The sequence below is a fragment of the Hemiscyllium ocellatum genome, chromosome 20 (genome assembly GCF_020745735.1).
Source record: "Hemiscyllium ocellatum isolate sHemOce1 chromosome 20, sHemOce1.pat.X.cur, whole genome shotgun sequence".
Classification (NCBI taxonomy): domain Eukaryota; kingdom Metazoa; phylum Chordata; class Chondrichthyes; order Orectolobiformes; family Hemiscylliidae; genus Hemiscyllium; species Hemiscyllium ocellatum.
In genome coordinates, this window is record NC_083420.1 from 11,225,251 (window position 1) to 11,252,968 (window position 27,718).

The 27,718-nt window shown below is 38.8% G+C and overlaps 1 protein-coding gene across 1 annotated transcript in view; it reads left to right on the plus strand.

Moving 5' to 3' along the window:
• The window catches only part of grin2aa (glutamate receptor, ionotropic, N-methyl D-aspartate 2A, a), a 284,779-nt gene extending 262,160 nt beyond the window's left edge, over positions 1-22,619 (plus strand). Inside the window, exons 11-12 of the mRNA XM_060840947.1 lie at positions 4,336-4,574; positions 20,817-22,619. Of these exons, the coding sequence (XP_060696930.1) occupies positions 4,336-4,574; positions 20,817-22,619 (2,042 nt within the window). The remainder of the gene's footprint in view (positions 1-4,335; positions 4,575-20,816) is intronic.
• The last annotated feature ends 5,099 nt before the right edge of the window (positions 22,620-27,718 follow it).

The window sequence follows — 27,718 nt, forward strand, 5'->3', positions numbered from 1 at the left end:
CAACTTCACAAAAAATGTTTCAGGCTTTGGAGCTTTTTGGATTTTGGGATTTCAGATAAAGGGTTGTCTACCTGTACCAGATTTTTATTGAATTCAAATTTCTGTAGAGCTGAATTCACCAGATTTTGCAGGGTCTGTTCCTGTACTACATTAGCATTTTTCTGTTCCAAATCACGTATTAAAGCAAAATGTACTGTCCTGGGTACACCTGGATTTTAGAGTGCAGTGTCAAATGGCCAAAAGTTGGGGCCATATTGAGGACACTGGAGCTAAGTAAGAGAGTGCTTGACCGAATGAGTTTCCTACAATGGGTAGCTGCGTTGAGTCACAACCCATGTGATGCTTCATTTGTCGTTTTTAAGACTGTTGCATTAGGGGATCTGGACCTAACGGCTGCAGAGGAACATTGTAAACTGAACCAAAAGGAAAGCTTCTAATTTCAAGATATTTATCGTTTAGAAAGATCTCTTCTAAATTATTGCAGGTGTGTGATCCAGCTCCCTGGCGATAATGTCAATGAGGTGTTTGAATGTTGCCACTTAACTTTAGTTCTTGACATCCTCATGGAGAATCGCCCAGGATGATTACATAGAGTGCTTAATTAGCTTGAAAGTACCCTTGCTTAAAGTCCCTCCTGTGCACTGAAACAGCTCAAGTAATACCTCATCATTGCAGGGAGCTTTACCAGCTTTATGTTGCAATGGTAAATTTTTTTGTCGCAATCATAAAGTCAAATCTGATTGCCCAAAGATGCGCCATACTCAGGCTATAAATGCATGAAGCTAGTATATACAGGTAACCAGATCAATAATCAGGTAATTATAAATGATTGACCTTGTACACGATTGCAAAACAGTCAGAGAGTCAGGTATATAAAAAGCACTGTAATACACTCCATGGTAACAGAAACTGGACAGTACATGGATGGTACTAACAACTGGATGTAATACAGGCTCACTGGTCATAAAGCATTGCGTACCTATCCTTAGAACTAAAAAGTAGATTAATAATTACTGCACACTTCAGTACTGACTATTGGATGGATAAATTGCAGATGGAATTAGGTCAAGTGAACATTGCAGAATTCTACATGACAACTGAAATGTATCATAATACATCTTAGGTCTACCAGACAAATGCAGACAATGAAAACATAATGAGATTTGTAAAGGCCACTCCACTGAAGGTCAATCTCTGATTAAGAGTGTGCTGCAGGCATAGATTTTACATGCCATTTATTTGTAAATCCAATTTTCAATAAGAGATTTTCTTCCTCCTTCTGCATATTTGTTCTTCAGTTCCAATCCAAGTCAAAAAGTGTGGCACTGGAAAAGCACATCAGGTCAGGCAGCATCTGAGGAGCAGGAGAATTGACATTTTGGGCATAAGCCCTCATTCCTGATGATTCCTTATGCCCGAAATGTCAGTTCTCCTGCTCCTCAGATGCTGCCTGACCTGCTGTGCTTTTCCAGTGCCACACTTTTCGACTCTGATCTCCAGCATCTGCAGTCCTCACTTTGTCCAAGTTCCAATCCAAGTCAGACATTGATAAATGTTGCCTTATCAATGAGTGAGATGCCTAACTACTAATAATGCAAATGATTATCTTGAAGCTTCCAGACAGTTGCCATTCTTTGCAAACATCTTGACTTAAAATAGTGGCTTAATTTACTCCTTACTATCTTTTAATTCTCTAACGTTCCAGTCTTGACCCATGGGGATAGATTAAGGAAGTGTTGGTTAGTGGGTAAGTTCAATTGTTTGCGATATATAATGGATGATAGTGAAGCAGAAACTTATTTAACGTATTTCCCAATTAGTGACAAAGCCTTCAGCGATGACACTATTGTTAACAAAAATTGCTAGAAAAGCTCAGCAAGTCTGGCATATGGAGGGGAATCAGAATTAATATTTTGGGTCCAGTTACCCTTCCTTTGAACTCCAGACAGGAAAAGTTAACTCTGATTTCTCTTTACAGATCTGCCAGATCTGCTGAGCTTTTTCAGCAATTTTTGTTTTTGTTTCTGATTTACCGCATCCGCTGTTCTTTTAGTATTTATTATGCTATTGAACCAGTTGTTTTCATTAATGGTATGTTAATTATATTGCTAAGATACACAAATGAAGGACATTGTTTAATTAAGTGTTTAGAGTACTTATAAGAGAGACTGTGGCCCAGTATGGAGGCCATTTCTCATGAGTCTGCTCGGGTTCTTGGTTGTTACTAAGTCCAGGCAATGATGGTTCTTGGAGCTAACTTCCTAGCTGTCTGCTATGGTTACATCTGGGTGGCCTTTGAGATACTGTGTGCGATCTCCATTGTTATGCTGGAGTCTATCCACAACTGGTAGGCACTGTAAGAGCTGGAGTGTATTATCACCCCATAAAACCAAATTTTAAGTTGATTTACCAAGCTTTCTTTGTGCTTTTACCTTGAAATACTGAGCTCCCTTAAAGGGACATTTGGCGTAATTTGTTTTATCATTTTTATCAAAATAGCATGAAGAAAGATTATGACCTTAACATGCTGCCATGCTTTTACTTTGGCTTGATTTGGCTCTAAAACAGTGTAAAGGGAGACGATTGGGAGGTAGATAATGAGCTTATGGAGTGCTGCATTCCATGAATAAACCTGTTATTAAGAAAAGTATTAAAATCTCATTTTGTAGTTAATCACCTAGTTTGGTGATCAATTTATGAGTTTGGATGTACGCAAGAACAGGCAGAAGCAACTCTTATCTATCTGATATTCCTTCCCCTGTGGAGTTTCAGCCTTTTACTTGATGGCTACCCACAGAGGCACACTGAGCTCATAAACCCTGCGTATGGGGAATCATTGGTTACAAAACTGTATGCAGATATCATTTCATGTTCATGACATTATTCAAAACTCTGATATTAAGAATAATGACTGAAATGAAAACATTTTTTTCTTGAGTTCTGCTTTTTTTCCTAGTGAGAAATGATGCACCTAAAAGGATAATGTTTCTGAATGTTCTCTGTTTAGGTTAAATCAAACACTGAGAATACATCCTTACTGTCTGTAGGAATTCCCATTTCACAAGGAGTCAGAAATGTAAATGATAAGCTGCACTGACATTAATTTTGTCTTTCACTGACATACTTATCTTCATACAGATGATCTAAGTTTCTGAATTATTGAGTATTTTATTTTTCCTGGCTGCTTTTGGAAAATGAATGTGCTCATTGTTGCCTGTCTTTGCTTCACATTTCCCAATATTGTTTGGAGCTCCCTTCTAATATGGGAAGTGGTCAAAGTTAATCTTGATGACTTTAGAATTCACTGTTTTAAAACTCACAATCAGTCCAGTTTGCTACAACCTTGAGGCTCTTAAAAAGAAATCTCAAGACAACATCTTTGCTGGTAAGGAACATAGGGAGCAATAGCAGTTAAATCGATTTGAGATATGAATCTACATTTTATTTAATATAATAGCAAACTGGATAAATTGACAACTAGTTTAAACATTGGACAAAAGAGCTGTCAGCTAAATCTACACAAGTGTTTTTGGATTATATATTGTGTTGATATGGAAAGCATGTTTAGTAATTTAGTTAATTTTGATAGTAAACACTTTATGAGTATAATAAATATACAATCTCACCGTTTTTTGTCTCTTTGTATGATACCATAATTTGTAAGCTGCATTGTTAAAAAGGCTTCATTTGTTGCCAATTTGTATGATCTCTACATTTTGTTGATTTAACTATGACCCATTTATCTCATTGGAGTTGTTGGTCTTGAAGTGATGGTCTGTAAATATTAATGTGCAATTATTCAACATATTTCTGTAAATCTCTTTGTATTGTTTTACTGCACATTTACTATTTATTTTAGACAGGTTTAAATGGTAGATAAATGAATTTTATATGCATATAATGTGCAAAAGTTAATACTTACCAAGAAAAACCATGGTGATTGTGAACACATTGCTATTAAATTAATGTGTTGTTGGATAGGTGGACATTTTCCATTACAAGTAAACAAGTACTTAGCAATATTGTGGCAATGGAGAGGTTAACAAAGATAGCCTTCTGTTCCAGAGTATATATTTATAAATCTTCAGCCCCATGGTGTACTCAATCCTCCTGATTCTCACTTTGTGTTAAAATGGGGAGCAGAGATTTCATTTTTCTACAATCACTTCTCAGTTTTCTCCATTAATCTCAAATTAATGTCGATGGTAAATTGTGTTTTGCATCTCCCTCAATTTGAGAAACAATGCATTAGGAGCTGTAACTGTCATTGGCACTGCTTTGTGGATGTCACATGCTTATGTACTGAATCTGCATGGATCTGTGTTTCACGTGCAGGTGAAATGGAAGAGCTGGAGAGTTTGTGGCTGACTGGAATCTGCCACAATGAGAAGAATGAAGTGATGAGCAGCCAGTTGGATGTTGACAACATGGCGGGCGTGTTTTATATGCTGGCTGCTGCTATGGCACTGAGCCTGATCACCTTTGTGTGGGAGCACTGGTTCTATTGGAGCCTAAGGCACTGTTTCATGGGAACCTGTACTGGAAAACCAGGCCTTCTCTTCTCAATCAGCAGGGTAAGTGAAGAAAAAAATGGAGCCTCATTATGCCCGTTGATTGCCTGGGTTCTTTTCTCTAACCTTTATCTATATTTGAATCCTAACTTTATGATGTAAGAATACTTTGTCAAGCACCCAGCTTTAGAAGACACCCACACCACCCTGTGGCCAAACACTTCAACACCCCCTCCCACTCTGCCAAGGACAGGCAGGTCCTGGGCCTCCTCCATCCCCAAACCCTAACCACCTGACCTGGAGGAAGAATGCCTCACCTTCTGCCTTGGGACCTTCCAACCACACAGGATCAATGTGGATTTCACCAGTTTCCCCATTTCCCCTGCTATTTCCTCCTTTCCCCTCCCCCCACCTTAGGCTAGTTCAAACCTTCCAACCCAGCACCGCCCTCTTGAACAGGTCCTACCTGTCCATATTCTTTCCCACCTATCCACTCCACCCTCCCCCTAACCTATCACTTTCACCCCCACCTTCATCTACCTATTGCATTCTCAGCTGCCTCACCCCCAGCCCCACCTCCCTCCCATTTATTTCTCAGCTCCTCCTTGGTTCATAAGCCTCATTCCTGATGAAGGACTTATACCTGAAACATGGGTTCTCCTGCTCCATGGATGCTGTCTGACCAGCTGTGCTTTTCGAGCACCCCACTCTTTGACAACAACTTTAGAAGAACTATAAAAACACACACATTATTCAAGAGAGAAGGAGGCCTTTTAGCTCATCTCATCCATGCCGACTCAAAGACACCCAGATACCTTTCTAATCCCATGTTTCTGCATACGGCCATTGCCCTGCATCTTATGGCACTTAAAGTGCAGATTGAGGTTCTTTTTTAAAAAGTTTAGGGTCTGTGCCTCTGCCACCAAGTAAGGCAGGGAATTCCCGACACCCACCACCCTCTGCATAAAAAGATTAGATTAGATTACCTACAGTGTGGAAACAGGCCCTTCGGCCCAACAAGTCCACACCGACCCTCCGAAGAGCAACCCATCCAGACTCATTCCCCTACATTTACCCCTTCACCTAACACTACGGGCCATTTAGCATGGCCAATTTATCTATCCTGCACATATTTGGACTGTGGGAGGAAACCACAGCACCTGGAGGAAACCCACGCAGACATGGGGAGAAGGTGCAAACTCCACACAGACAGTTGACTGAGGCAGGAATTGAACCTGTGTCTCTGGGGTAGCAGTGCTAACCATTGTGCCACTGTGCCGCCCAAAAGGGTGTCTTTTCATGTGTCCTCTAATCCTTCTGCTAATTATCTTGAATCTATGACCCCTAACGTTTGAATGCTCTCTCAAAGGAAACAGATTCCTTCTATCTCTACCCCTCACAATTTTGTATCCTGCAATTATATCATTACTCATTCCTCTCCGTTCCAAGGAAAACATCCCCAACCCCTCCAATCTCTCCTTGTTGCTACAATCTCCAGTCCTGGTAAGAAGTGAGTCCTAATTGAATCATTTTTCAGGCAATCTAATTAATGATGCATAATTGCAAATACTGCTGTATATTCAATCTCACCCAGTGCTAAGGCAGTCAGCTGACAGACTGAAAGTGAAATAACATGTGACATTTTACTTTTAAAAAGAACAGTTCTTACACAAAGTGGGTAATTTTAATGTCTAGCAATGGTACAAAGCATTTCAATCAGTGACACATTTTATATGTCAGCTGATTTCCAAAACTGAAAGTTCCTACTCCACTTCCAGCCCCATAAATCTCACCAAATGACATACATGGGGGATTCTAGCATGCCTAGAATCATATAACTTACAGGAAACAAGATACCAACTTGTTGTGCTGTGCATAGTCCTGCATACTCAATCTCTTTCCCTCATTCTTTCCCTTGAAAAGGATTGCTTTTTAAGTAAATATTCAATTCCCTTTTAAAAGTAATTATTGATTCAAGTTCCACACTCCTTTAAGTGCCCCCCCAGATTAGAACATTTTACTGTATAAGACATGTGGACACAATTGAGTTGATGTGTAAATGTCATTGCTTTATTTATTCATCCGGGAATATGGGTTTCATTGGCTGGGCCATCATTATTTACTCATCAGTGATTGCCCTTGATAAGGTCATGCTGAACGGTAGGTTTATCACAATGCTGTTAGGGCAGGGGTTCCCAGTGACAGTAAAGTAATGATGATATATTTCCAAGCCAAGTGGGAAATTTGAAAGTGGTGTTCCCATGTATTTGTTGTCTTTGTCGTACTAGCTAGTAGTGGTCATAAATTTGGAAGGTGTTGTCTTAGGAGCCTTAAAGATTTTCTGCATCGCATAATTGATATACACAGCTGCCACTCAGTGCGGTCGGTGGAGGGAGTGAGTTTTGAGGATATGGTGCCAGTCAAGTGAGTCGTTCTGTTTTGCATGGCGTCAAGCTTCTTGAATGTTATTGGAGCTGCATCCATCCAGGCAAGTGGGGAGTATTCCCTCACACTCCTGACTTTTGCCTTGTAGATGGTGGACAGGCTTAGAGAGATAGGTGTTGAGTTATTTGCTACAGGATTTCTAACCTTTAACCTACCATTGTATTTATATGGCTTTTTCAGCTCAGTTTCTGGTCAATAACAACTTTCAGGATGATGATAATAAGACATTCTGTACTCGTAATGCATTGAATATTAAGTGACGATGATTAGATTCTCTCTTGTTAGATCACTGGCTGGCACTTGGGTGGCATGTATTATTCCTGTCAAATGTCAACCCAAACGTGAATATTGTCCAGGTCTTGCTACATATGGACATGGACAGCACAGTATCTGAGGAGCCACGAATGGTGCTGAACATTGTACAATCATCAGCTAACATCCTCACTTCTGGCCTTATGATGGAGGGAGGGTTATTGATAAAGCAGTTTGGTTGCATAATTCATTCTCAACACACACGAATCACAGAACTTGCATCAAAATATAGAAATTTCAGCCATTTAAAAAATTGTCATTTAATCATTTATGTAGAGTTTACATACAAGAACTCGCCATGCATAATCCTATTTTTTGTTGCTTTTCATCATACTTTGCGTTATTTTGACTGTCACTTCATTGTTGGGGTTGACTAGTTGTTGAGGTTTACCAGGCTCATTTCTGAGATGACAGGACTGACATATGAAGAGAGATTGGATTGGTTTGGATTTTATTCATTGGTGTTTAGAAGAATGGGGTTCTAGAAAATAGAAACCTATTAAAATTTTCATCAGGATGAGACTGGAAAATGTTCCCAATGATCGGGGAGTCTAGAACCAAGGGGCACAGTCGAAGGATATGCGTTAGTCCATGTAGGACTGAGATGAGGAATATTTCTTCACTTGGATAGTGATGAGTCTGTAGAATTCCCTGCCATGGAACATGTTTGAGGCTAAGAAGGGGTGTGGTATTTTAGTGATTGGAATGAGGTCAGCCAGGTGGACCTCATAGTAACATGAGATCCCTGATTGGGGTTAAATAAAAAAATGAAAGAACTGTGGATGCTAGAAATTGGAAACAAAACCACAAACTGTTGGAAAAGCTCAGCAGGTCTGGCAGCATTTCTAGAGGGAGAGAGAGATCAGAGTTAATGTTTCTGGTTCAATGATCCTACCTCAGGACAACTAGGAAAATGTTGTGTTTTTTTTAGCAGAATGAGGGAGGGTGTAAGGAGTAAACAATAGGTAGAGATAGAGCCCAAAGAGAGACAAGAACAATTCAACAGACAAAGTCCTGGCTGACAGATGTAAACAGGAGTGTCAGAGGTTCTGCTCACTCCAGGAGCTAGCTGGATCAGTGTCAAGTACTATGCATGCATAAATAAAGGGTGACTTGGTGATAGGATGCCAGCCTTCATGGAGTTATTTCAGATATAGTCCTTAGGGCAAAAGCAATCAGAGTGTATGGGGGAAAAGTGAGAACAGGGGTCAAAGTTGAATGATCTTTCACGATCATATCGGAGGCTTGAACTTCTGGCCTCCTCCTCGTATTTTCTATATTTTTGTGATTGCACTTCTATCCCTGTGCATGATAATGTATGCCCCATGCAATGTTTTCGCCTGGAAACATTCTTTTTAACTACCACACCCATCCCTGTGCAGGCACACCTCAGCTCCCCTTTATGAACCTGGTGTCACCTTGTTACCTATATACAAACCAGGGGATATCACCTGAATGTAATCACCTCTGTTACAATGTAATCTGGATGTGAAAAGCTGCTCGATAATTTTGGCAGACTTTCAGGTCAACATTTTGAAAAACAAATTTCAGTCGGAGTCGAAAAAACATGCTTTTTGATGGAAATGAAATCAGACTATGGATGTGAAATTTAGCAGCGTGGGGAGAGTTAATAGGGGTTTCACAATAGGGGGCAGGAAAATCTGAAGCACCATGTGAGATAAACACAGTGCACTATAAGACATAGAAGCAGAAATTAGGCCATTCAGCCCATTGAGTCTGCTCCGTCATTCAATCATGGCTGATAAATTTCTCAACTCCATCCTCCTGCTTTCTCCCCACAACTGGGCGGCACGGTGGCACAGTGGTTAGCACTGCTGCCTCACAGCACCAGGGACCTGGGTTCAATTCCCGCCTCAGGCAACTGACTGTGTGGAGTTTGCACGTTCTCCCCGTGTCTGTGTGGGTTTCCTCCGGGTGCTCCGGTTTCCTCCCACAGTCCAAAGATGTGCGGGTCAGGTGAATTGGCCATGCTAAATTGCCTGTAGTGTTAGGTTAGGGGTATGGGTGGGTGGCGGGTCGGTGTGGACTTGTTGGGCCGAAGGGCCTGTTTCCACACTGTAAGTAATCTAAACTCTTGATCCCCTTTACAATCAAGAACCTATCTATCTCTGTCTTAATTATATTCAATGACCTGACCTCCAAACCATGACCAAAACAGTTGGGGCTTTAAAAAGACACAGAAAGAATTAAAGGAGGAAAAAAATCCACAATGTAGACATGAGTCTGAAGTCCCAGTGACAGAGCAGTACAACACTCAGGCCTCTGATTAATGACTGCTGAAATGAAGGCAGTGGAGCATAACGTTGTTGCAATCGCGATCATCCTCTGTGGCAAAACATAAATGATTTACAACAATTAGCACCAAAATTCTTATGTGCATAAGTTTCAGCAAGAAAATAAAAATAAATGGCTGAGATCTACTTACCTGAACTAGTTGTACCCTTTCCATGTTGCATAGTCATTCCTCCAATATAAATAGATGCTTATTTACATGATGTGGTATAGACCTGCAAACAGCCACTGTCATGTTACCATGCAGCTTAATATGTAAATGAAGTAATTCCTCATATACAAAGTATACTTTGCCATTTGTCCTCCCTCACTGAACTAGATCAAGACTAATAGTGGCTAGATTTCTGGCAGACTGGAGCTATTATTAATGTTCTGCTCTCAAAATCCTCTCATGCCAATGCATAAGACATTGCAGTTGGATGAGACAGACTGATGGAGTAGTCAGTCTCTTCCTGCTTTCATGTTTGTATGTTCATAGAAAATAAAGAAATGTAAAGTCCAGCATTACAGCAGGTTTATCATCATCTACTATCCACTGCTTGTGCCTGGTGACATTCTCTGATCACTGTTATCAGTGAAACAGTAAGAAGTGCTACTGAAGTAAATGGAGGTGACAAAGTAGCACATAGAGGGAGAGCTATAGTAGCAGCATTGACCACAGTGTCTTTAGCTGCCAGAGAACTGCTTAAAGTGCAGTTTAGCCAAGAACACTTCACATTAATCTGACCGTCCCATCCTCAGTGCAGGGCAACATCGATTATCCGTATGACACGGGCAAGGAGTACTTTGTTCGGATAACCGAATGTTCGAATAACATAGTTTACCCAAGCATCAGTACCTTAAGATTTTGTTTGGATAATCCAAAATTTGGATAATTGGTGTTTGGATAACCAAGGTTGCACTGGACATCAACAGTTTCACAATCCTTACCACCATCGTCATGTCATCCAAATGTATTCCTTCAGTGCAGTTTTGCGGGTTTGCCTTCACTTCAGTGTAAATATTAACTCACAAACCAAAAACAATAAAACTAGGAGAAAGTGAGGACTGTAGATGCTAAGGATCAGAGTCGAAAGTGTAGTGCTGGAAAAGCACACCAGGTCCGGCAGCATCCGAGGAGCAGGAGAGTCAATGTTTTGGTCATAAGACCTTCATCAGGAATGAGACATTCCTCATGAAGGCTTATGCCTGCAACATTGATTCTCCTGCTCCTCGGATGCTGCCTGACCTGCTGCGCTTTTCCAGCATCACACTCAAAGACAATAAAAAGTCCAATGTAAAAACTCCATTGGATTGTCTTTTCTATAAAGCTTGAGTATTTGCCTTGAGTGCCAGTGAGCTGCTTCCCCAGTGATTACAGGTTGGGAGGTGGAAGGCTGATTTTTCCATTGACATCACTCAGATGGCTACATTGGGAGGCTCCAAGCAGCTTTGAACTCTGTGGGCTTGCCGACACACTGAGGCAATCTGAGCCAGTTGGTGATTTCACACTCAGGAGGTCACTGGTAAGATTAGTGACACAAGAGCAGGCCACAGTGGCCTACGTAATGCCTCTCCCAGGTTCCTCTCCCAGGGAGCTGAGACCAATGTCTACCTTTCCAGCTCTATACCAGAGAAATTAGATGCTCCATTGTGTTGAGTCCCAATTTCATGTTGATGGAAGTGACCACTCACTCTACATTGGTCTCCATGCTCTAACACCACATGGATTTAAACGTATGTATGTCTGGACTATTACACATCAAGTTGCCAATTGATGAGCACACCAAATGCATTCTGCTGTGTGCTCTGTACATTTTTCTCGATTGGTAGCTCTGACAAGCTTGCACTGAGGTTATTTATGTGTCCTGACTCCCATTCTATCACTTACACACTGCCCCAATGCCACCTTCCCAACCCTCAAATCTCCTCCACATCCCCCCACCTCCACCCACAACCTGAATAAAGAGGTGCCTGTCTGGTAGCTTTTGGTTGCTTGGGTCATCTTATGAAGGTCCATATGTAGAAAAGCTGGTCTCCACCTCTTGACATCAATGTTAGAAATGTTGGTCTCTTAAAGGGTAAACCAGAACAGGTCCAGAGTTGATTGAGAGACTGGTATGTGGTGGTGGTGTCCTTGCCTTTCATGCAGAAGTCCTGGAGCAGATTCTACCTGCTCTAGAGGTGTGTCGTAAGATTACTGAACAGGTTGATTAAAATATAAAGAACTGGGTTTTGTGAAGTACTGAGTGGAGGATCTCTACGCAGGATTCCTGTCACTTTCCATCGGGGATCTGGGGCTGGAAGATGTTGCATGGAATTAGCCTGCACAGTTTGAGGTATAGGTGGTTCATGGACAGTCCAACTGACTTTTTTGTGGTACTATGAAGTCTATGGACATTGCAAACATAGGTTGTAGGAGGTTGCTCTCCTGGTTTAGTTAATTCACAATAAAACATTTTTTATTGTTCCTCTGTTTACTTTACAGTCCCATACTCCTGGTCTTTGGCCACTCTGTTTGGAGGGATCTGACAGGTCAGAGGACCTCTCCTCGACCAGGCTAAAGCAGCCTTCAGCAGATCCAGGCCCTGAGCTATAGAGAGGGGCATAGTTCCCAACTGACTTCCCTGTCCTGCGGCTATGCTTACCCTTAGATGTCCACTTGTAGCCTCAAAGCCTTTTAGGGATTGTGGCCATTGCAGAGGTCGGGGTTCATAATCTCCTTCTCTGACACAAATTTGATCATGTCCCTCCCATTATTTCCCCCATTTTTAGGTATTGGTTTTTGTTACATTGCCCCTGTAGTATGTTCACAGGCTGACTGGTTAGCTTGGTGGTGTGCATGTAAAGTGCTGGTTTCTGCCCGAATGGATGATTGCTTGACAGGGAAAAATCCAGAAGAGAAAGGTGGAAACTGGTTTTTGTGCTAAAGTATAGATTTAGCCAGTCACCAGTACTTCTGCATACAGTGACTGGGAGATTGCAAAGAATAGGGAATGATTTGTAGTCTCATTATGAATATTTATGTAGATGCAGCTTCTCAATGGAATCGTGTCAACCCGTGGATCAAACTCTCAGTCACAATGATTTAATGAATTGTTGGGTTACAAACGCTTGCGCTGGAATAGAATACAGCATTTATCACAGAATAAATGAAACATTGTGGAAAGAAATGCAGAAAGTATTCAAGATTTGCACACTTCTCTTGCTTTTTGTTCTGGCACAATGGAAGGAAATTACTTTAAACTGAAGTATCTGCATTTTATAATTTAATTGTCTGTCAGTACATTAGATTACCTCTAACATCACCCTTTGCAGGAGCACAAAAGGCTTTGAGTAATGTGAGGTCTGCCACACAACACTGTCTTGCACCTCAGTGAAAAAAAAAGCCATGCAATGATTTGGAGTAGCTATCAATAATATCCAAAGCAAAAACAGAAATTGCTGGTGAAACTCAGCAGTCTGGCAGCACCTGTGGAAGTAAAGCAGAGTTAACATGTCGAATTTGGTGACTATTGATCAAAACTGTCCCGAAATGTTAACTCTGCTTTGTCCCCACACACCTGCTGAGATTTGCCAGTAATTTTCACCACCCCCAGTTAACTTGATCCCTCTCGGATGGCTTCCAGCATCATGGTACCATGGTTAGTTTGCCCGTCCATCTTGTAGCCCCTGCATCCAATCAAGTCAAAACAACCTTAAATTTATTGGACAATTATCACACCAGCATCTCCTTGGAATTTAAATGCCACCAAATTGCCATGGTGCGGTTTTAACCCATGTGACCGGAATCCTGACCAATTAGATTTGACCTCAGTGTCTGGATTGCTAGTGACACTTGAAGTACACCACCATTTCCTATAATAATTAATTCTATGTCCTACACATTAACGATTGCACATTTGCTTCAATTTTCTTCATCATTGCATATCATTTGAAATGCTTCCTCCTGACATCAGAAAACACTTAACTTTGTTTTGATTTAAATCCTTTTATTAATGAAACAGATTGAGATACTGCTGAGAGGCAGACTCAGGGTCTCCTGTTTCCTAGGCAAGCATTTTAATCTACTAAACCACAGGGCCAATATGCAATTCAGATAAGTGACTTCAGTTAATCATATACATTTGGAATGAAAAACTTATATCAATAGTCCTAACCATGAAAGTACAGGATTGTTATTTCAGAAGAAGGAAACATTTAGTTCACTGAAGTTTTATAGGCAAGGAAACCTGCTATCTTTCCCCAGTCTGGCCTAGAGGTGAGTCCAGGCTTCACTTTTAACTGGCCTCTGAAATAGCACATCCGGTCAGTTGTGTAAAATAGCTGAGAGAAAGAATAACATGTTGGTCGAAGGGACTCAGTTCAATTCCAAGAACGATTAGAGATGGGCAATAAATTCTGGTCTTGTCTGCGATAGCCATAAATGAATTATTGAAAAAAAAACACACATAATATTTATTAGTTTCTAATGAGTCACTTGTGATTTTTATATTAAAAATATGTTTAACCATATCAGTATTTTCAATCAGTGTTAATGTAATAGCTCCTAATTTTCGGATCAAATTTCCAATTTGACTTGAATGTTTGAAACAATTCATGTAACTTTGGCTGCAAGTGTAGATGAAATTAAGCACGATGCAAAAACACGTTTCATGTAATATTCCTGACAAATTAGCAGTTCTAATGTTATTTGATAAATATATTAACAAGGAACTACTGGGAGAAGTGTAGCAGAGTACTGACCCAGAAACTTGACTAACTCTCTGCACACCATTTTCCTAAGTGCATAACAAGTAGGTAGACAAAAAAGTCTTTAGAAAATCAATAAGAAAGGTAGAATTTCATCCATTCCAATAGCTTTAATGGTCTTGAGTGACAGTCAATTTATGCAATTCTTGATATAAATGAAGTACTTTTCAATCACAAGATCATGTTTGTTTGTTTTTTTTTCTGAACGGTATTTCATATTGTAATAGATAACAACTGCTATACACTGGAATAAAGTTGTTTTAAACAGAGTCCAAGTCCACACTTTTAATGAAAAGTTTACTTCAGTTAACTGTCCTCCATGAAGCTCATACCCTATTGATTGCTGATTCCTCATATTTACACATCCAATTCATGTCCACTTAATCCTTAATTAATATCCATTGCCTGTTGCCTCACTTCATTAGGTCACAGACATTCTTTCAGAACATATTAATTATCAACTGCAAGAAACAGTTGTATTCATATAGCACCTTGAACATCCCCCTACTTAAGATGTTCAGAGGAGAGTTATTAAAGTCTGACACCAAGCCTGATAAGGTGATATAAAGATGAGGGATCAACTGCTTGGTGAAAAGATAAATTTCAATAATGTTTTATTGGAGGTTTGAGTGGCAGAGTGGAAGAGAGTTTAAGGAAAGGTTAGGTTCAAGACAGCTGAAAGTGGAACGATTAAAATTGGGGTGACACAAAAGTCCAAACATGGAAGACTGCAGAGATTTTGCAGCATTGTACCAGTTGAGGTGGTTCAGAAATAGAACTGACGTGGAGCTGCTGGTGTTGGACTGGGGTGGGCAAGGTCTTCACCTTGAAATTTCACCTGATGAAGGGGCAGTGCTCAGGAAGCTTGTGATTTCAAAAAAACCTGTTGGACCATAACCTGGTGTTGTCTGACGTCTGACCCCAGAAACCGAAATGGGATGAGAGGAAATTGGAAATGGACAACGTGTTGGACAGTGTCCTTGCCACCCCCATCCCACAAAATGAATAAAATATCCTTTTTGATGTGATTTTTTTTTGTCAGCGTGAAAGGAAGGCAGAGAACTCAATTACTGAATTTGTGAAGCTAAGGCTGAGGGAAGAATGATAAAAAAAAAGTCAAAAATAAAACTGGGAAACTCTGGGAATACACAGTGGGACAGGCATCGTCAGTGGTGAGGGAAACAAATTCAGGTCTGTGACCTTTCATATTGAAGCTGTTTCTCTTTCCATTGCAGACCCGCTGATTACTTCAATCCTCTGCAGTATTTTGATCTTGAAATAACAGTTACAAATGCATTAACTTTGGTGAAAGAAGCTGAGTCCTTCAGATTTGAAAGGACGTGACTGTCAGGGGACTTTATAGAAGTATACAAAGAAATGTTTTTTTTCATGTTTTACTGCCCTATTTACACAGAAAATGGGACAGTACCTTGACCAAAATAGTGCATGAGAAGACTTACCACTGAGTTCCCATCTGTGCTGGTTTTCAGGCGGGTTTTGATCCAGGTGGTCAACCTTCCTTCAGATACAGGCGGGAGCACCAAGAATGCAGGCTTATCAAATAGCTTAGCTATGAAGCCACCACACCCCACCTTTCCCAGTAGCGATATTTTTGCAACCTCCTGCAGGATTACTCTCAGTTCCAGCTTATGACAATCAAGTCAGGATGAAGCACTTTCAGAGATCTTGTGCTGCAGTGGGAAAAGCTGGATATGAATCATAATAGGGAATGTTAGCAGGCTTTTCAGATTAAAATCTTCCACATTTAATGTCAGATTCTGCACAAGTGTTGCCAGCTGCTCTATGTCGATGTATCCCAAAAATGCTGCTGATGGCCCTTTCAATCAGCTGGATCACTGGATCTCCCAGTCCTCCTGAAGAGAATGGCTTCTATCATAACATCTATTAGACTATAGCCTCGGCTGGGCAAACATGGAAAGACAAATTCCCTAAATTACCCAACCCTAACTTGGGATGTGAGAAATTGTATCTGGAGATCTGAAGATCCTGAGCGTGGCACTGTGGCTCAGTGGTTAGCACTACTGCCTCACAGCACCAGGGACTTGGGTTATTGTCTATGTGGAGTTTGCACATTCTCCCCATGTCTGCATGGGTTTCCTCCCACAATCCAAAGATGTGCCAGTTAGGTGAATTGGCCAGGCTAAATTGCCCAGAGTGTCCAGGGATGTATAGGCTAGGTTGGTAAATATAGGGTAGGGGAATAGGTCTGGGTGGGTTACTCTTTGGAAGGGTTGTTGTGGACTTGTTGAGCTATTTCCACATAGTAGGAATTCTAATTCTAAGGTCATCACGTGTTGAGGATTGCAAACCTTGTGTTAGAAAGTGCCCTCACATGATGCTGTTTAATATTCCTTTTGTTCTTACCTGTCAGATAGTCGTAGCTTCACAAAAGCAAAATTTATTGTCAGTCCCTGCAAAGGTATGATCAGTCATTTCACAGTTCATAGACCTCATCAACAGCTCCTAGGTTAGCAGCATGATAGATAAAAGAACCTTTGCAGGCACAATAAGCTGAATGGCTCCTTCCACACCCTCATACATCTGTGATTACATTGAAAAATATCTAAAAAGAACATTTCCTGTTTTGGGATATTTTCAACAGAGCTATTCAGGTCAACAGCTCATATAAAATGCAATACATCTAAAAGTAACTTTTTATACTTTTAATGTTAATATCATTAAAAAAAATTCTTATTGGCTGTAGGCATTAAAGGTTAAACACTTTCAAGCTACTTAGTTTTTATAGGTTGAATGTATGGGAATGCAGCAGTTTATGAAAAAGTGATGCCATATGAATTTGTAGAGTGTGCTGGTGCTACAGAACTGTTCGGTAATAATAGAAAATTGAGAACATAGATTGAGCAAAAAGCAGAAAACCCATCTGATTGTGCAATTTGGCTTGACAGTGACCGTTTATTTTTAGTTGGATTTCTTTCCAGCTTGCATCTTTTGCATGAGCGATAGAGGTTGACCATCCAAAATTTCATAGCAGTGGTGCAAACAAAGACTCATGTCTTTTTTCTGCAATACCAGTGATTGAGTTAGTGAGTCATTGGAGAAGCAAGACAATTAACTATATTGCACTTGGCAAAATATAATGTAGAAAGTCTTGCATTAGTGATACAGAACCATCAGCCTCCATTGATCTTCTCATTGCACTTAGGTTTAATCAACTAATTATTCGTCTAGTATGCATTTATCCTGACAGAGTAGACAGCAAGGTTATTAAGAAAAATGAGCTTGGTCATTATATTGGATATTTATGTGTGTCTTTTAATGCCGAATTCTCTGTAAGAAAGTTGCATTTCATTAGCAGCCATCAAAGGAAAGATGGATGAGAATGAATGGAAATATTGACGCACATTATAGATTAATAGTTGATCTCAGATTTTTTTTCCTGAAGTTCAGTTGAGCTATTCTATATTGTAGAGAAAGGATGAAAGACATGAATTCACAAAGTGCCTTTCAAAATGTCTCACAGCCAATTAAACATTAAGAAATATTTAATGAAACATTAATTTATTGTTTTTAATCTAGCAGACCTGATCCACATGACCAGACCACTGTCATTTTAAAACTACTTACATTTATATCGTACTTTTAATATATTTGAACATCCCAAAGTGTTTCACAGAAATGTAATACTTTATAAAAGACAAAAAACTTAAAATTCTTAAGAACAGGGAAGAGGAACTAGACTCTATACATTTGCCCCATTTCCATTGAACAACCAATATACCCATCACTCAATCATTTTATTCACCAGAAGGGCATGTTGAATTTATATTTTGCTGTCCACTTAGTTGTCTTTCCAAAATTCAAGGAGACCACAGTGCATCTGGAACCTTGGGCGAAAACGGTATGTCTAATGTCCCTTCTTGCTCATGGTTCCCTCATTTGTGTATCCTCAGTTATCGCACTGCCATAGTTAACAAATTATTTGGATCAGTTATGTTCTTTCATAACCCTTAAAACTTTAGTTAGGTCCACCTAAAATCTTCTACTTTTCAATCGAAAGCAAATTGACTTTTTAAATTGTTCATAACTTAATTTCCTGGTACTCAAATCAACTTCATTATTTGCCTCTGAATCCTCTCAATAACAATAATATCTCCCTGAGCTGCTAATTCTGATATGACCAACGCAAAAGCTAATGCATAATTTGATCTTTATTTTGCATTATGCTATTTCCTAATTCCGCAGGGACATCATTTATGCTGCAATTATAAAGTTAGTTGAAACATTTAATGTTCTAAATGACTTTTTTTATTATTCAGTACTGGAACTTTCCTGTTGGATTCAAGCAATAATGTATGTATATTTCAGAACAGATAGGAAAACTAAAAATATGTATGATAATGGAGAATCGGACTAGATTTCAAGCTCACCAATCACACTAACCATTCTAGGATTGCACTACATCTGTATTTTCTATAATTCATGTTGAGTTAATTATTTCTCACTCAACTGTTGATTATCACTTGTAAATTTGCAGTGATTACACATCTGTTAATCTTGTGATATGAATGCCTTTTGTGCATCAGCAGCCTGAACCATATCAGTTTTGCATCTACCAAGACAACTCCAATTGACAGCAAAAGAAGCAGCTCAAAATTAAACAATGCTGCAGGATAATGTTGAGCCTGTACTGTCAGATCTGGAATTGGGTGATATTCATAGACAGCTGAAGTTTTCACCTTGATACTTACATTGTCATCTAAATCTATTGATGAAGTGACTGCCTTTTAACAATGCCAAAATAACTATTATTATCTATTCTTATTGTAAAGATTCCTATCCCAGTGTTTTGTAAGGCCTATATACTTTTCAAATATTTCAGAGATAATATTTTGTTCTACTGGTTATATGATATTGTAAATAGTGATAACAGAGTTAAATGATAGGTAAATGTTAACTTAATTTCCTGGTACTCAAATCAACCTCATTATACTATATAACATTTAGCACCATGTTCTAAAGTCAAAATGTCTTCAAACGCAACATTTTCGTTGAAGATAGCATGTTCCATTTCACCGAGGCAGCCTCAACCAAGTTAATTTTTTTTCTGATGCAGCAATGCAGGAATCCCTCAAGCCAGAGGGGTTAGAGTTATTCATAATTATAAATGGTAGGATGGAAAACTAAAATAAAAATATTTCTCTTTTTCTGGTCATTTGATTTAAATTCCATATTTATCTTTAAAATCCAGCTTAAGCAATGAAGCCTTGGAATTTTTCATCCATTTGATATGATTGCATGTCTCAACCCTGCCAATGTCATATAAATGTTATATTACAAGAAGATTTGAGTTCAGAAGTAGGGATGTCTTACTACTGTTATACAGGGGCTTGGTGAGACTGTACTCAATGTATCTTGTGCAGCTTTGGTCTCCGAACTTAATAGAGGATATAAATGCCATAAAGGGAATGTAGTGAAGGCTAACTAGGCTAATATCAGGTTTTCAGGACTGTTGTATGAGGTAAGATTGGTTTGACCTATATTCTTTGTGGTTTTGAGAGAGTATCTGATTGAAATACATCAAATTCTAACCTGACTATGTGCAGGGAGGACATTTCCCTTGGTTGAGGAGATAAGAACAAGGGGCCAAACTCTCATGATACTGGATAGATCGCTTAAGATTGAGATGAGGAAGCATTTCTTTATTTAGAGGGTGGTCAGCCTGTGGAATTCATTATCATAGAAGGCTGTGGAGGTCAGGCCATTGACTATAATGTATAAGTATGGACAGAAAGTGGGGATATTGCATTGTGTTAGAAGATCAGCCCTGATCATATTGAATGGTGGTCCACTCCTGTTCCTATTTTCTATGTTTCAAAATTAGAACTTGCAATGTCACTTATCTTCCCCGAATGTGACTGTGCCTCTGGGATTCATTTGTTTCAGCTCCAGCAGCAATCCAACACAGAACTAGGAAACAGTCTCTTGGTTGTGTTAGACAAGTATCAAAAGCCAGTCATAGTCAAGTCACCAGAGACTGGAATTAAAATTGTTTAGTTGAGGCTTGGGTGAAGCATTAACAATGAGGATAGGGCTAAAAGACCAGATTAAAGTAATTGCTTAACTCCCTCTAGTGGAGAAACATTCAGCCTGACAGTAACTGATCCATCCTCCCTCCAAGTCTCATCTCAAAGGAAAAAAAGAGCATTTTGATTGTTACTTTAAAACACATTACTTTACCACTCAATAATATTGTTCAATACTTGTTTGCCCACAGGGAAGCATTGTATTTTAATCCTATTTGAAAAATGCAAATGTATGTATTTACACAGTTTATAACTGAAAGATATAGTCAGGCAGTTGACATACGTGCATCAAATATTGCTCATTAGATGAATGGTTTTAGCTTCATTGGTTGCAAAAGCTTTGAAAAAATGTAATTTGATGTACTGCACAACAGTTCCACAATGAGGTGTCAAAGCAACTTGTGCTCATTTGTTCGCTCTTTCTGTTGTTGTTCTGTAGGGAATCTGGAGCTGTATACACGGTGTTCCCTATGAGGAAAAGAAGAAATCACCCAACCTGGATTTGAACAGTCCTCAAACAAATATTCTGAGGCTTTTTAACACGTCAAAAACAATGGCCAATATGTCAAATCTGAACGCTTCAAGAGCAAACTCCCCGAAAAGAACTTCCAATTTCATTCAAAGAGGATCTTTACTGCTTGATGTGGTTGATCAAAAGGGAAATTTCCTCTATTCTGACAACAGGCCCTATCAACCCAAGGAGACGGGCTTCACTGATAACACTGGCGAAATGATGACATTTAACGTCAACAGGCAGAAAGATAACCGTAACAATTATATACTCCAAGGGCAGCATCCACTGACTCTAAATGAAGCAAATCCCAATACCGTGGAGGTTGCAGTTAGCTCTGATACTCCTAAACTTAACTCCAGGCCGAGGCAGCTGTGGAAAAAATCTGTGGAAACATTGCGGCAAAATCAGGGGTCAGTAGTAGAAAGTGTCAATGTAGAGCCCAAGCAACCTGTTAAAAACCAGAGGTACCTTCCAGAGGAACTTGCCCATTCAGACATGTCTGATTGTTCAAGCCGCACTACATCCTACAAGGATCCTGACAACAATCAGAAGCATCACAAACATAAAGAAACCTTTAAGAAGAAATCCATGATGGCCAAGTATCCTCGCGACTGTAGTGAAATAGAACTCTCTTATCTAAGAGCAAAGGAGAGCCAGCTGCACCATCGCGACAAAGTCTACACCATTGATTCTGACCGGGAGTCCAGTTATCATTCAGATCAGCATCATTACCGAGAAAATGTAGCAATTCCAGAGGATCTGGACTATCCTCCGGTGTATCATGATCAGAATGAGAATTACAGGAAACAGGAAGCAGTTCTGCACCTAAACAGGACTCCTCAGCATAATGAGGACAACCTTACCAATGCTGAAAATAAATACAGCCTGTATAATAAGCACTACAGCCTGAAGGAGAAAAATCTTTCCCCTGTAGATTACAATGATAGGTACAAGCAGCCCGTTGCCCACTGCAGAAGCTGCCTGTCCAAGCTGCCTAACTATACACCTCACTACTCAGTCAGGTCTCCGTATAACAGATGTGATGCTTGTGTACACACAGCAAACTTGTATGATATTAGTGAAGATCACATGCTGCAAGAGCCAGTAAGCCCCATGTGTCCTGAAGAATCCTTTGTCCACCACTGGGCAGGTTCTGAAGCCTCCAACATGCAAAAAGTGAACAGGCTGAGGATTAGCAGACAGCATTCATTTGACAATATCCTCGAGAACCCTAAAGAAGTGGATCTTGGAAGGCCTGCCCGAAGTGTAAGCTTGAAAGAAAAGGACAGATTTCAGGATGACCCTTATGCACATGTATTCAATATTAAGCCAGAGAAACTCTTTAGCACCAAGGTTTCTGTTTTTGACCATAATCTGGAAGAGAGCAAGCGGAGTAAGTCATTGTATCCAGACCACGTCTCTGAGAATCCATTCTGGAATTCCTTTCGTGAAGATCAGCATTTGGTCCACGGGCGAAGTTCTTCTGACATATATAAACAATCGGCTGCATCAAAGGCACGCAACGCTAATCACTTTAGATCATCTATTAGGTCGACAACATCATACTGCTCCAGAGATGGACAAGTTCCTAATGAAGTGTACATTTCAGAACATATTATGCCTTATGTATCAAGCAGGAATAGTATTTACTGTGCTCCCAGGGTTTTGAATTCTTCCAGCAATAGACGTGTGTACAGAAAAATGCCTAGTATTGAATCAGATGTTTGACTCATCATTTGTTTGTCTAATTCTACATTAATGCCATTCATTTGCTGTAGTTAGTGATGCACATAGTTGCCAACATTCTGACATAGGAACTTAGGAGACATTAAGGGGCAGCTTTGCCAGATAGTCGTTGCTAACATTGTCTTCTTTCTCCTATTTTCTGATAGATAGGGCTGACTGGCCTTTCCTACTATCTGATGGCAAAGGAGCAACAGAAAAGAGATACATGTTGATGATCATACCAACTGGTTAGCTTTGCTGCAGATGAAGACTACATAAAATGACCTAGTGGAATTTATGTCGCCCTTTTACAGTGCATTAATCTATAATAGACCACACTAGACAGGTCACAGAAACTTAGGAGAATTTCGGTTATGTAAAGTACGCAAGAAATAGATGACAAACTCAATATTGCTGTATAAATGTAGGGAGTTGGCAACTATGCTATTATGTGTACTCCAGTTCTGTATCTGCTGATATTTTTTAAATCGACTGTTTTCTAAAGTGAAACCCTGAGCTAAGCAGCTAATGGCAAACTTTATAAATTTCTGAAACGGAATGGGGCCCTGAGAAGCCAGATCTTTTTCCTTTAGAAAATAACCAAAATGTTCTCTGCATGAATCATATTGTAGAGCCAATTGCTCCATTATTCAAACTCATCCTTGGGGCAATGACCTGTGAGAACATCAATAGATTAGAGTACAGTGAGGATTACAGTATTGACTTAATCATAATTTTAATATCATCCCATAAATATCAGCATATTATTCCTTTAGTAGAAAGTGTCAAAATATTTTGACCCACATTCTCTATTGAGACATCTAATAGTTTGTTCCAGCCTTTATTGCTTAGTTAAGTTTGTTTACCTGATGACAATGTAGACCAGCAGTCCAACGGGGACACTAATGGATTACTCCCTGGGGAGAAACAAAAAAACTTTGCTACCAAAATGCACGGCATGGAAGTTCAGGGATTTTGAGCTTCTGAACATTATAGATCTTATAACTCCCAGTAGTTATAAAATGTAATATCTCAGCTGTTAGCTTGGGGGTTCACTTCAAATGAATTGCTTAACCCTCCCCAGATTTGATAGACATCAACACATGAAATGTGAAAGAGTCTGCTATTCCATCTCTTTGCAGTATATTCCCATTGTATTATATATTTATCATGTAAGATTGAAATTATTATTTTGACTATGGAAACAGGGATATAGGATATGCCTGTAATCTGACAAGAAACATTAGAATGTCACCATTGTAGAAAAAATATAATTATTAAAGCTAGTATAAGTAAGTATCTTCAGTTAACTCTAGATTTCTACCAGTGCTGAATTTTGCTGCTTGATAAATTGAAATATGCCCACAGCTTTGAATAAGAGCCTCCATTATTACTAGCATTCTGTGGGAATTTTGTACATTGAAAGGGCTGGAACTTATGACTTCATGTACCAGTGAAATGCTTAAATTATAAATTATTGTTTGTCTCTTGAATATATCCATTTAAGGCTTAAAAGTACCTGTATTTTTATGATATACTTTTTTCACAATATCATGTTGATAAAATCACGAAAACAATTGTCAGATTGATTCTGTGAATTTAAAGATTGCTTAGGTACTCCATGTAAATTATGAAGAAAAGGTAATCAGTAATATATATGATGAGCTAACATCTCAGCATATTGTTGCACAGTTAGTCCTCATTTAATTGTGCAGACCACAGGTTTTACTTTGTGGGTTGCATCTAACTTTAGCCCAAAAGACCACTCCTTTAAAATGCCCAACAGTAATATGGTGCAATCTGTTCCTTAGGCATGTGATAATTGCATGGACTCTAAATGATCAGCCTTACCCATTACTATTGGTCATCGGGGAGCCATTTTGAATCTGCCAGCAAATGCAGAAAAGGTCAGTCAAATTTTTTGAGGATGGAAATCCCAAATTAAAAGCAGACCTAAACCTAACAAATATGCTCATAATTGTTGATATTAAAGCAGAAAAACTCCCATAGAAATAAAGCAATAATGGTCTATGTCTTCTTAGCCACCAGAAATGCCTGTGGGAATGTGCCAAAGTCAATTAATCTTATTCACTGCCATTTAGTGGAGAGGTTATGGCATCCCACTAAATGGTTAGTTTTGAGGACTTCAAAACTCAGTGAATGCAGAGTGTCTTCCTGCTTGTGGTTAGGGCCAGGCTACGTGGTGCATGTCTTATAAAGTTAAAAAATCACACAACAACAGGTTATAGCCCAACAAGTTTATTTGGAAATACCAACTTTTAGAGCGCTGTTCTTTTATCAGGTAGTCCAACACCGGCACCTCCGCATCATGTGGTATAAGTGAGCTGATCATTGCAGCTGATCTATGACATGCCCACAGCTGCAATATTTACAGCATTTCAATGAATCAATGCTCCTTTCCTAGAGCTTTCATTTCAAGTATCTACCGAAACCCTCACAGACTCTCAAGAGCAAGACAGAGAGAGAAAAATAATAAAAGTACCACATGAACGTTTACGCTGTAAGGTTGTTAAGCAATCCTTTGGTAGGAATTCTGAAGCCCTGCTAAATTTCCTGCTTAATTTCAATTAATTCTCAAGGCTTCTTCAATACTCCAGATCAGTAAAGCCTCAGCAAAATGAGCTGACAGAATACATTTCCAGCATTGCTTCCATATGTTTGCAATGCGATGTTATTTCCCACTTAGAACATAAATTCAATTTCAAGCAATAATGTAATTTCTATCGAAAATCAAAATAGTGAGCTCCACTGAATCTCAACAAGCTTCTCCACTCCTGACAGGGGATCTTTTGAGCAAATTGAACCCATATTGAAACCTGTAGCATGTCAATCTATTTAATATACAGCCTACCAGCATCCACTGCATATATATAGTGCCATTTAATAACATGTTGTGCATGAGTACGCCACTTCCAATTTTGCAGGCATTACATCACTTTTAACCTGTAATCTAAGGTAGAGCCTAACTTTATGATCCCTACGTAACATTCTCATAAAACTGTTCAAGTAGTAACCTATTTAAATAGCTTTTACCCCTTACTTACTGAATACTGTTTCAATATATGAACTATTTAATGTCAGCATTTTCTTTTCTCAGTTTCTAAGAAAAATCAATGATACTGAAATCATTCATTTTCCTTTTGTAACTGCCAGTTTTTATAAATACTCTGCTTTTTAATTATATTTTTTGTTAAAGTTAATCTAGAGCAGAACAAATGCTTACATTACTTAAGAGTATTTTGAACAGCTTTCAGATAACTGAACAGTTCAGCCTTCGGCCACAATGGGAGTGTAAATTAATTGCTGTACTAAAATTAGAAAATAACTTTGAGAAGCTTGATTATTTTATCATTCTCTGAACACTTTTTAAAATATATAATGGAAAACACCAGTGATATCTGAGCTGTAATCAAGAGATTTTTTTTATTGTAGTAGTGTATGTGAAAAGTAGTTAAAATACAAACAATCATATACAGAATTGGTTAAACATAAACCAAGGCATTGGTTATCAGTGCAGTTTTTTTTGTTACAAAGGCATTGTGCATTTCAACAGCACAAAGCAATTAGTAGTTTCTCATCCCTTTTCCATACCCATTAATGCTGAACCTTTACCTCTATTTTATAGAGAAGCTATAATAATAGTCTGCTACATAAATTTAGAAAAATATGAATTGCATTTATTATTTCCTTTATATAATTAGTCCCTTTTACTTAAGGTTATTTCTAAGGTTAGAGGAGTAACATGATATTGTGGAAAACTCATTGCTGCATCATGTTTAATTCAGGTACAACAGATACAAATTGTGGCTGGCGTCGTTTTTAATCCCTGGATGACAAAAACAAAAATTGGGAAGCTGCACAACCCTAAGCCTAACATTGCTAGTTCGACATGCATTTTGTTTTCTGGTTTATAAAACAAATCTGAGCTGTTTTGTGTTCTTCAGACAACAGAACTATCAGTCATAACTTAATTTTTGAAATGAAGTAAGTTTGAAGAGAATGATAGTAATGTACGTTTAGACATGGCAGGCTGCATTAGTTAGAGAACTACAGAAAAAAGGAACAGAACATGAAACTGGAAAGGAAAAACATAGATAACTTAAGATATATATTTTGCAAGACAGTGTGAATTAAAAGCTAATAACCAAATTTTGGGATTTGAAATGTTCTTTGGATGTGTGCATGTTGTCTTCAATCCATAAGTATGTGTGATGCTTACCCAGTTTATATCTGTGTGCAACCCTAATATAGAAACATTGGAATCCACATCCCGTCTTGCCTACCACTCCCTGAAATATTTCATTTGACTATTGGTACTAAAGTAATTTGATTCCTGCCTATTCCTTCATTAGATGAGAAAATACTAATTATTTCTTTGTGACAATATAGATTTCAAACATACCTGCATATTAAAGTCTGTATTTACATTTGTTTTGGTCTTTATATAAATTCTAATTGTAATATTTGCCAAGGTTGTCTTCAAAACTGTAATAAGTGTCTTCTTTTCTGTTGTAGATGTGTAGAAATTACAACTGGAATGGATATAGAATGTTCAAAGTGTTTCCACAACAGTATTTGATGTAAATAAGTTGTCAATCGTGCCAGGAAATCTAATGTAAAAATGTAAATAAGTAAAAGTATCACTTTTCTAAGGAAGACTATTTCTGCCACTTTATATCAAAATTAAAATTACAGTCACTTAATTTTCTTTAATAGTGTGATTTCTTTTGCATGAACCTCTCTGCATTGATGGTCTCCATGTTTTAGTCTCTACATTGGAATCCTAAATACTTTACACAAAGACTGTGAATCTTAGCAACTTAGTAGTCTTAATATTTTATTGATTTGTTGAATTCCTGATGTTAGGAACCCAAGGTGCTTTACATTTTTGTCACTCTTACACTGATGACTTACTTAAATTTCCACATATTCCCATGTGTCTGGCTTTAAGAAGTGACAAATGTGTGCATCATGTCAGGTGACTGCCTACACGTAAAAAACTAATGACACTTGCCTACAAAGTGTTTATCAATCTCGTGTTATATTCCATACTTAAACATGGAAATGCTTTCTGCTAGTAT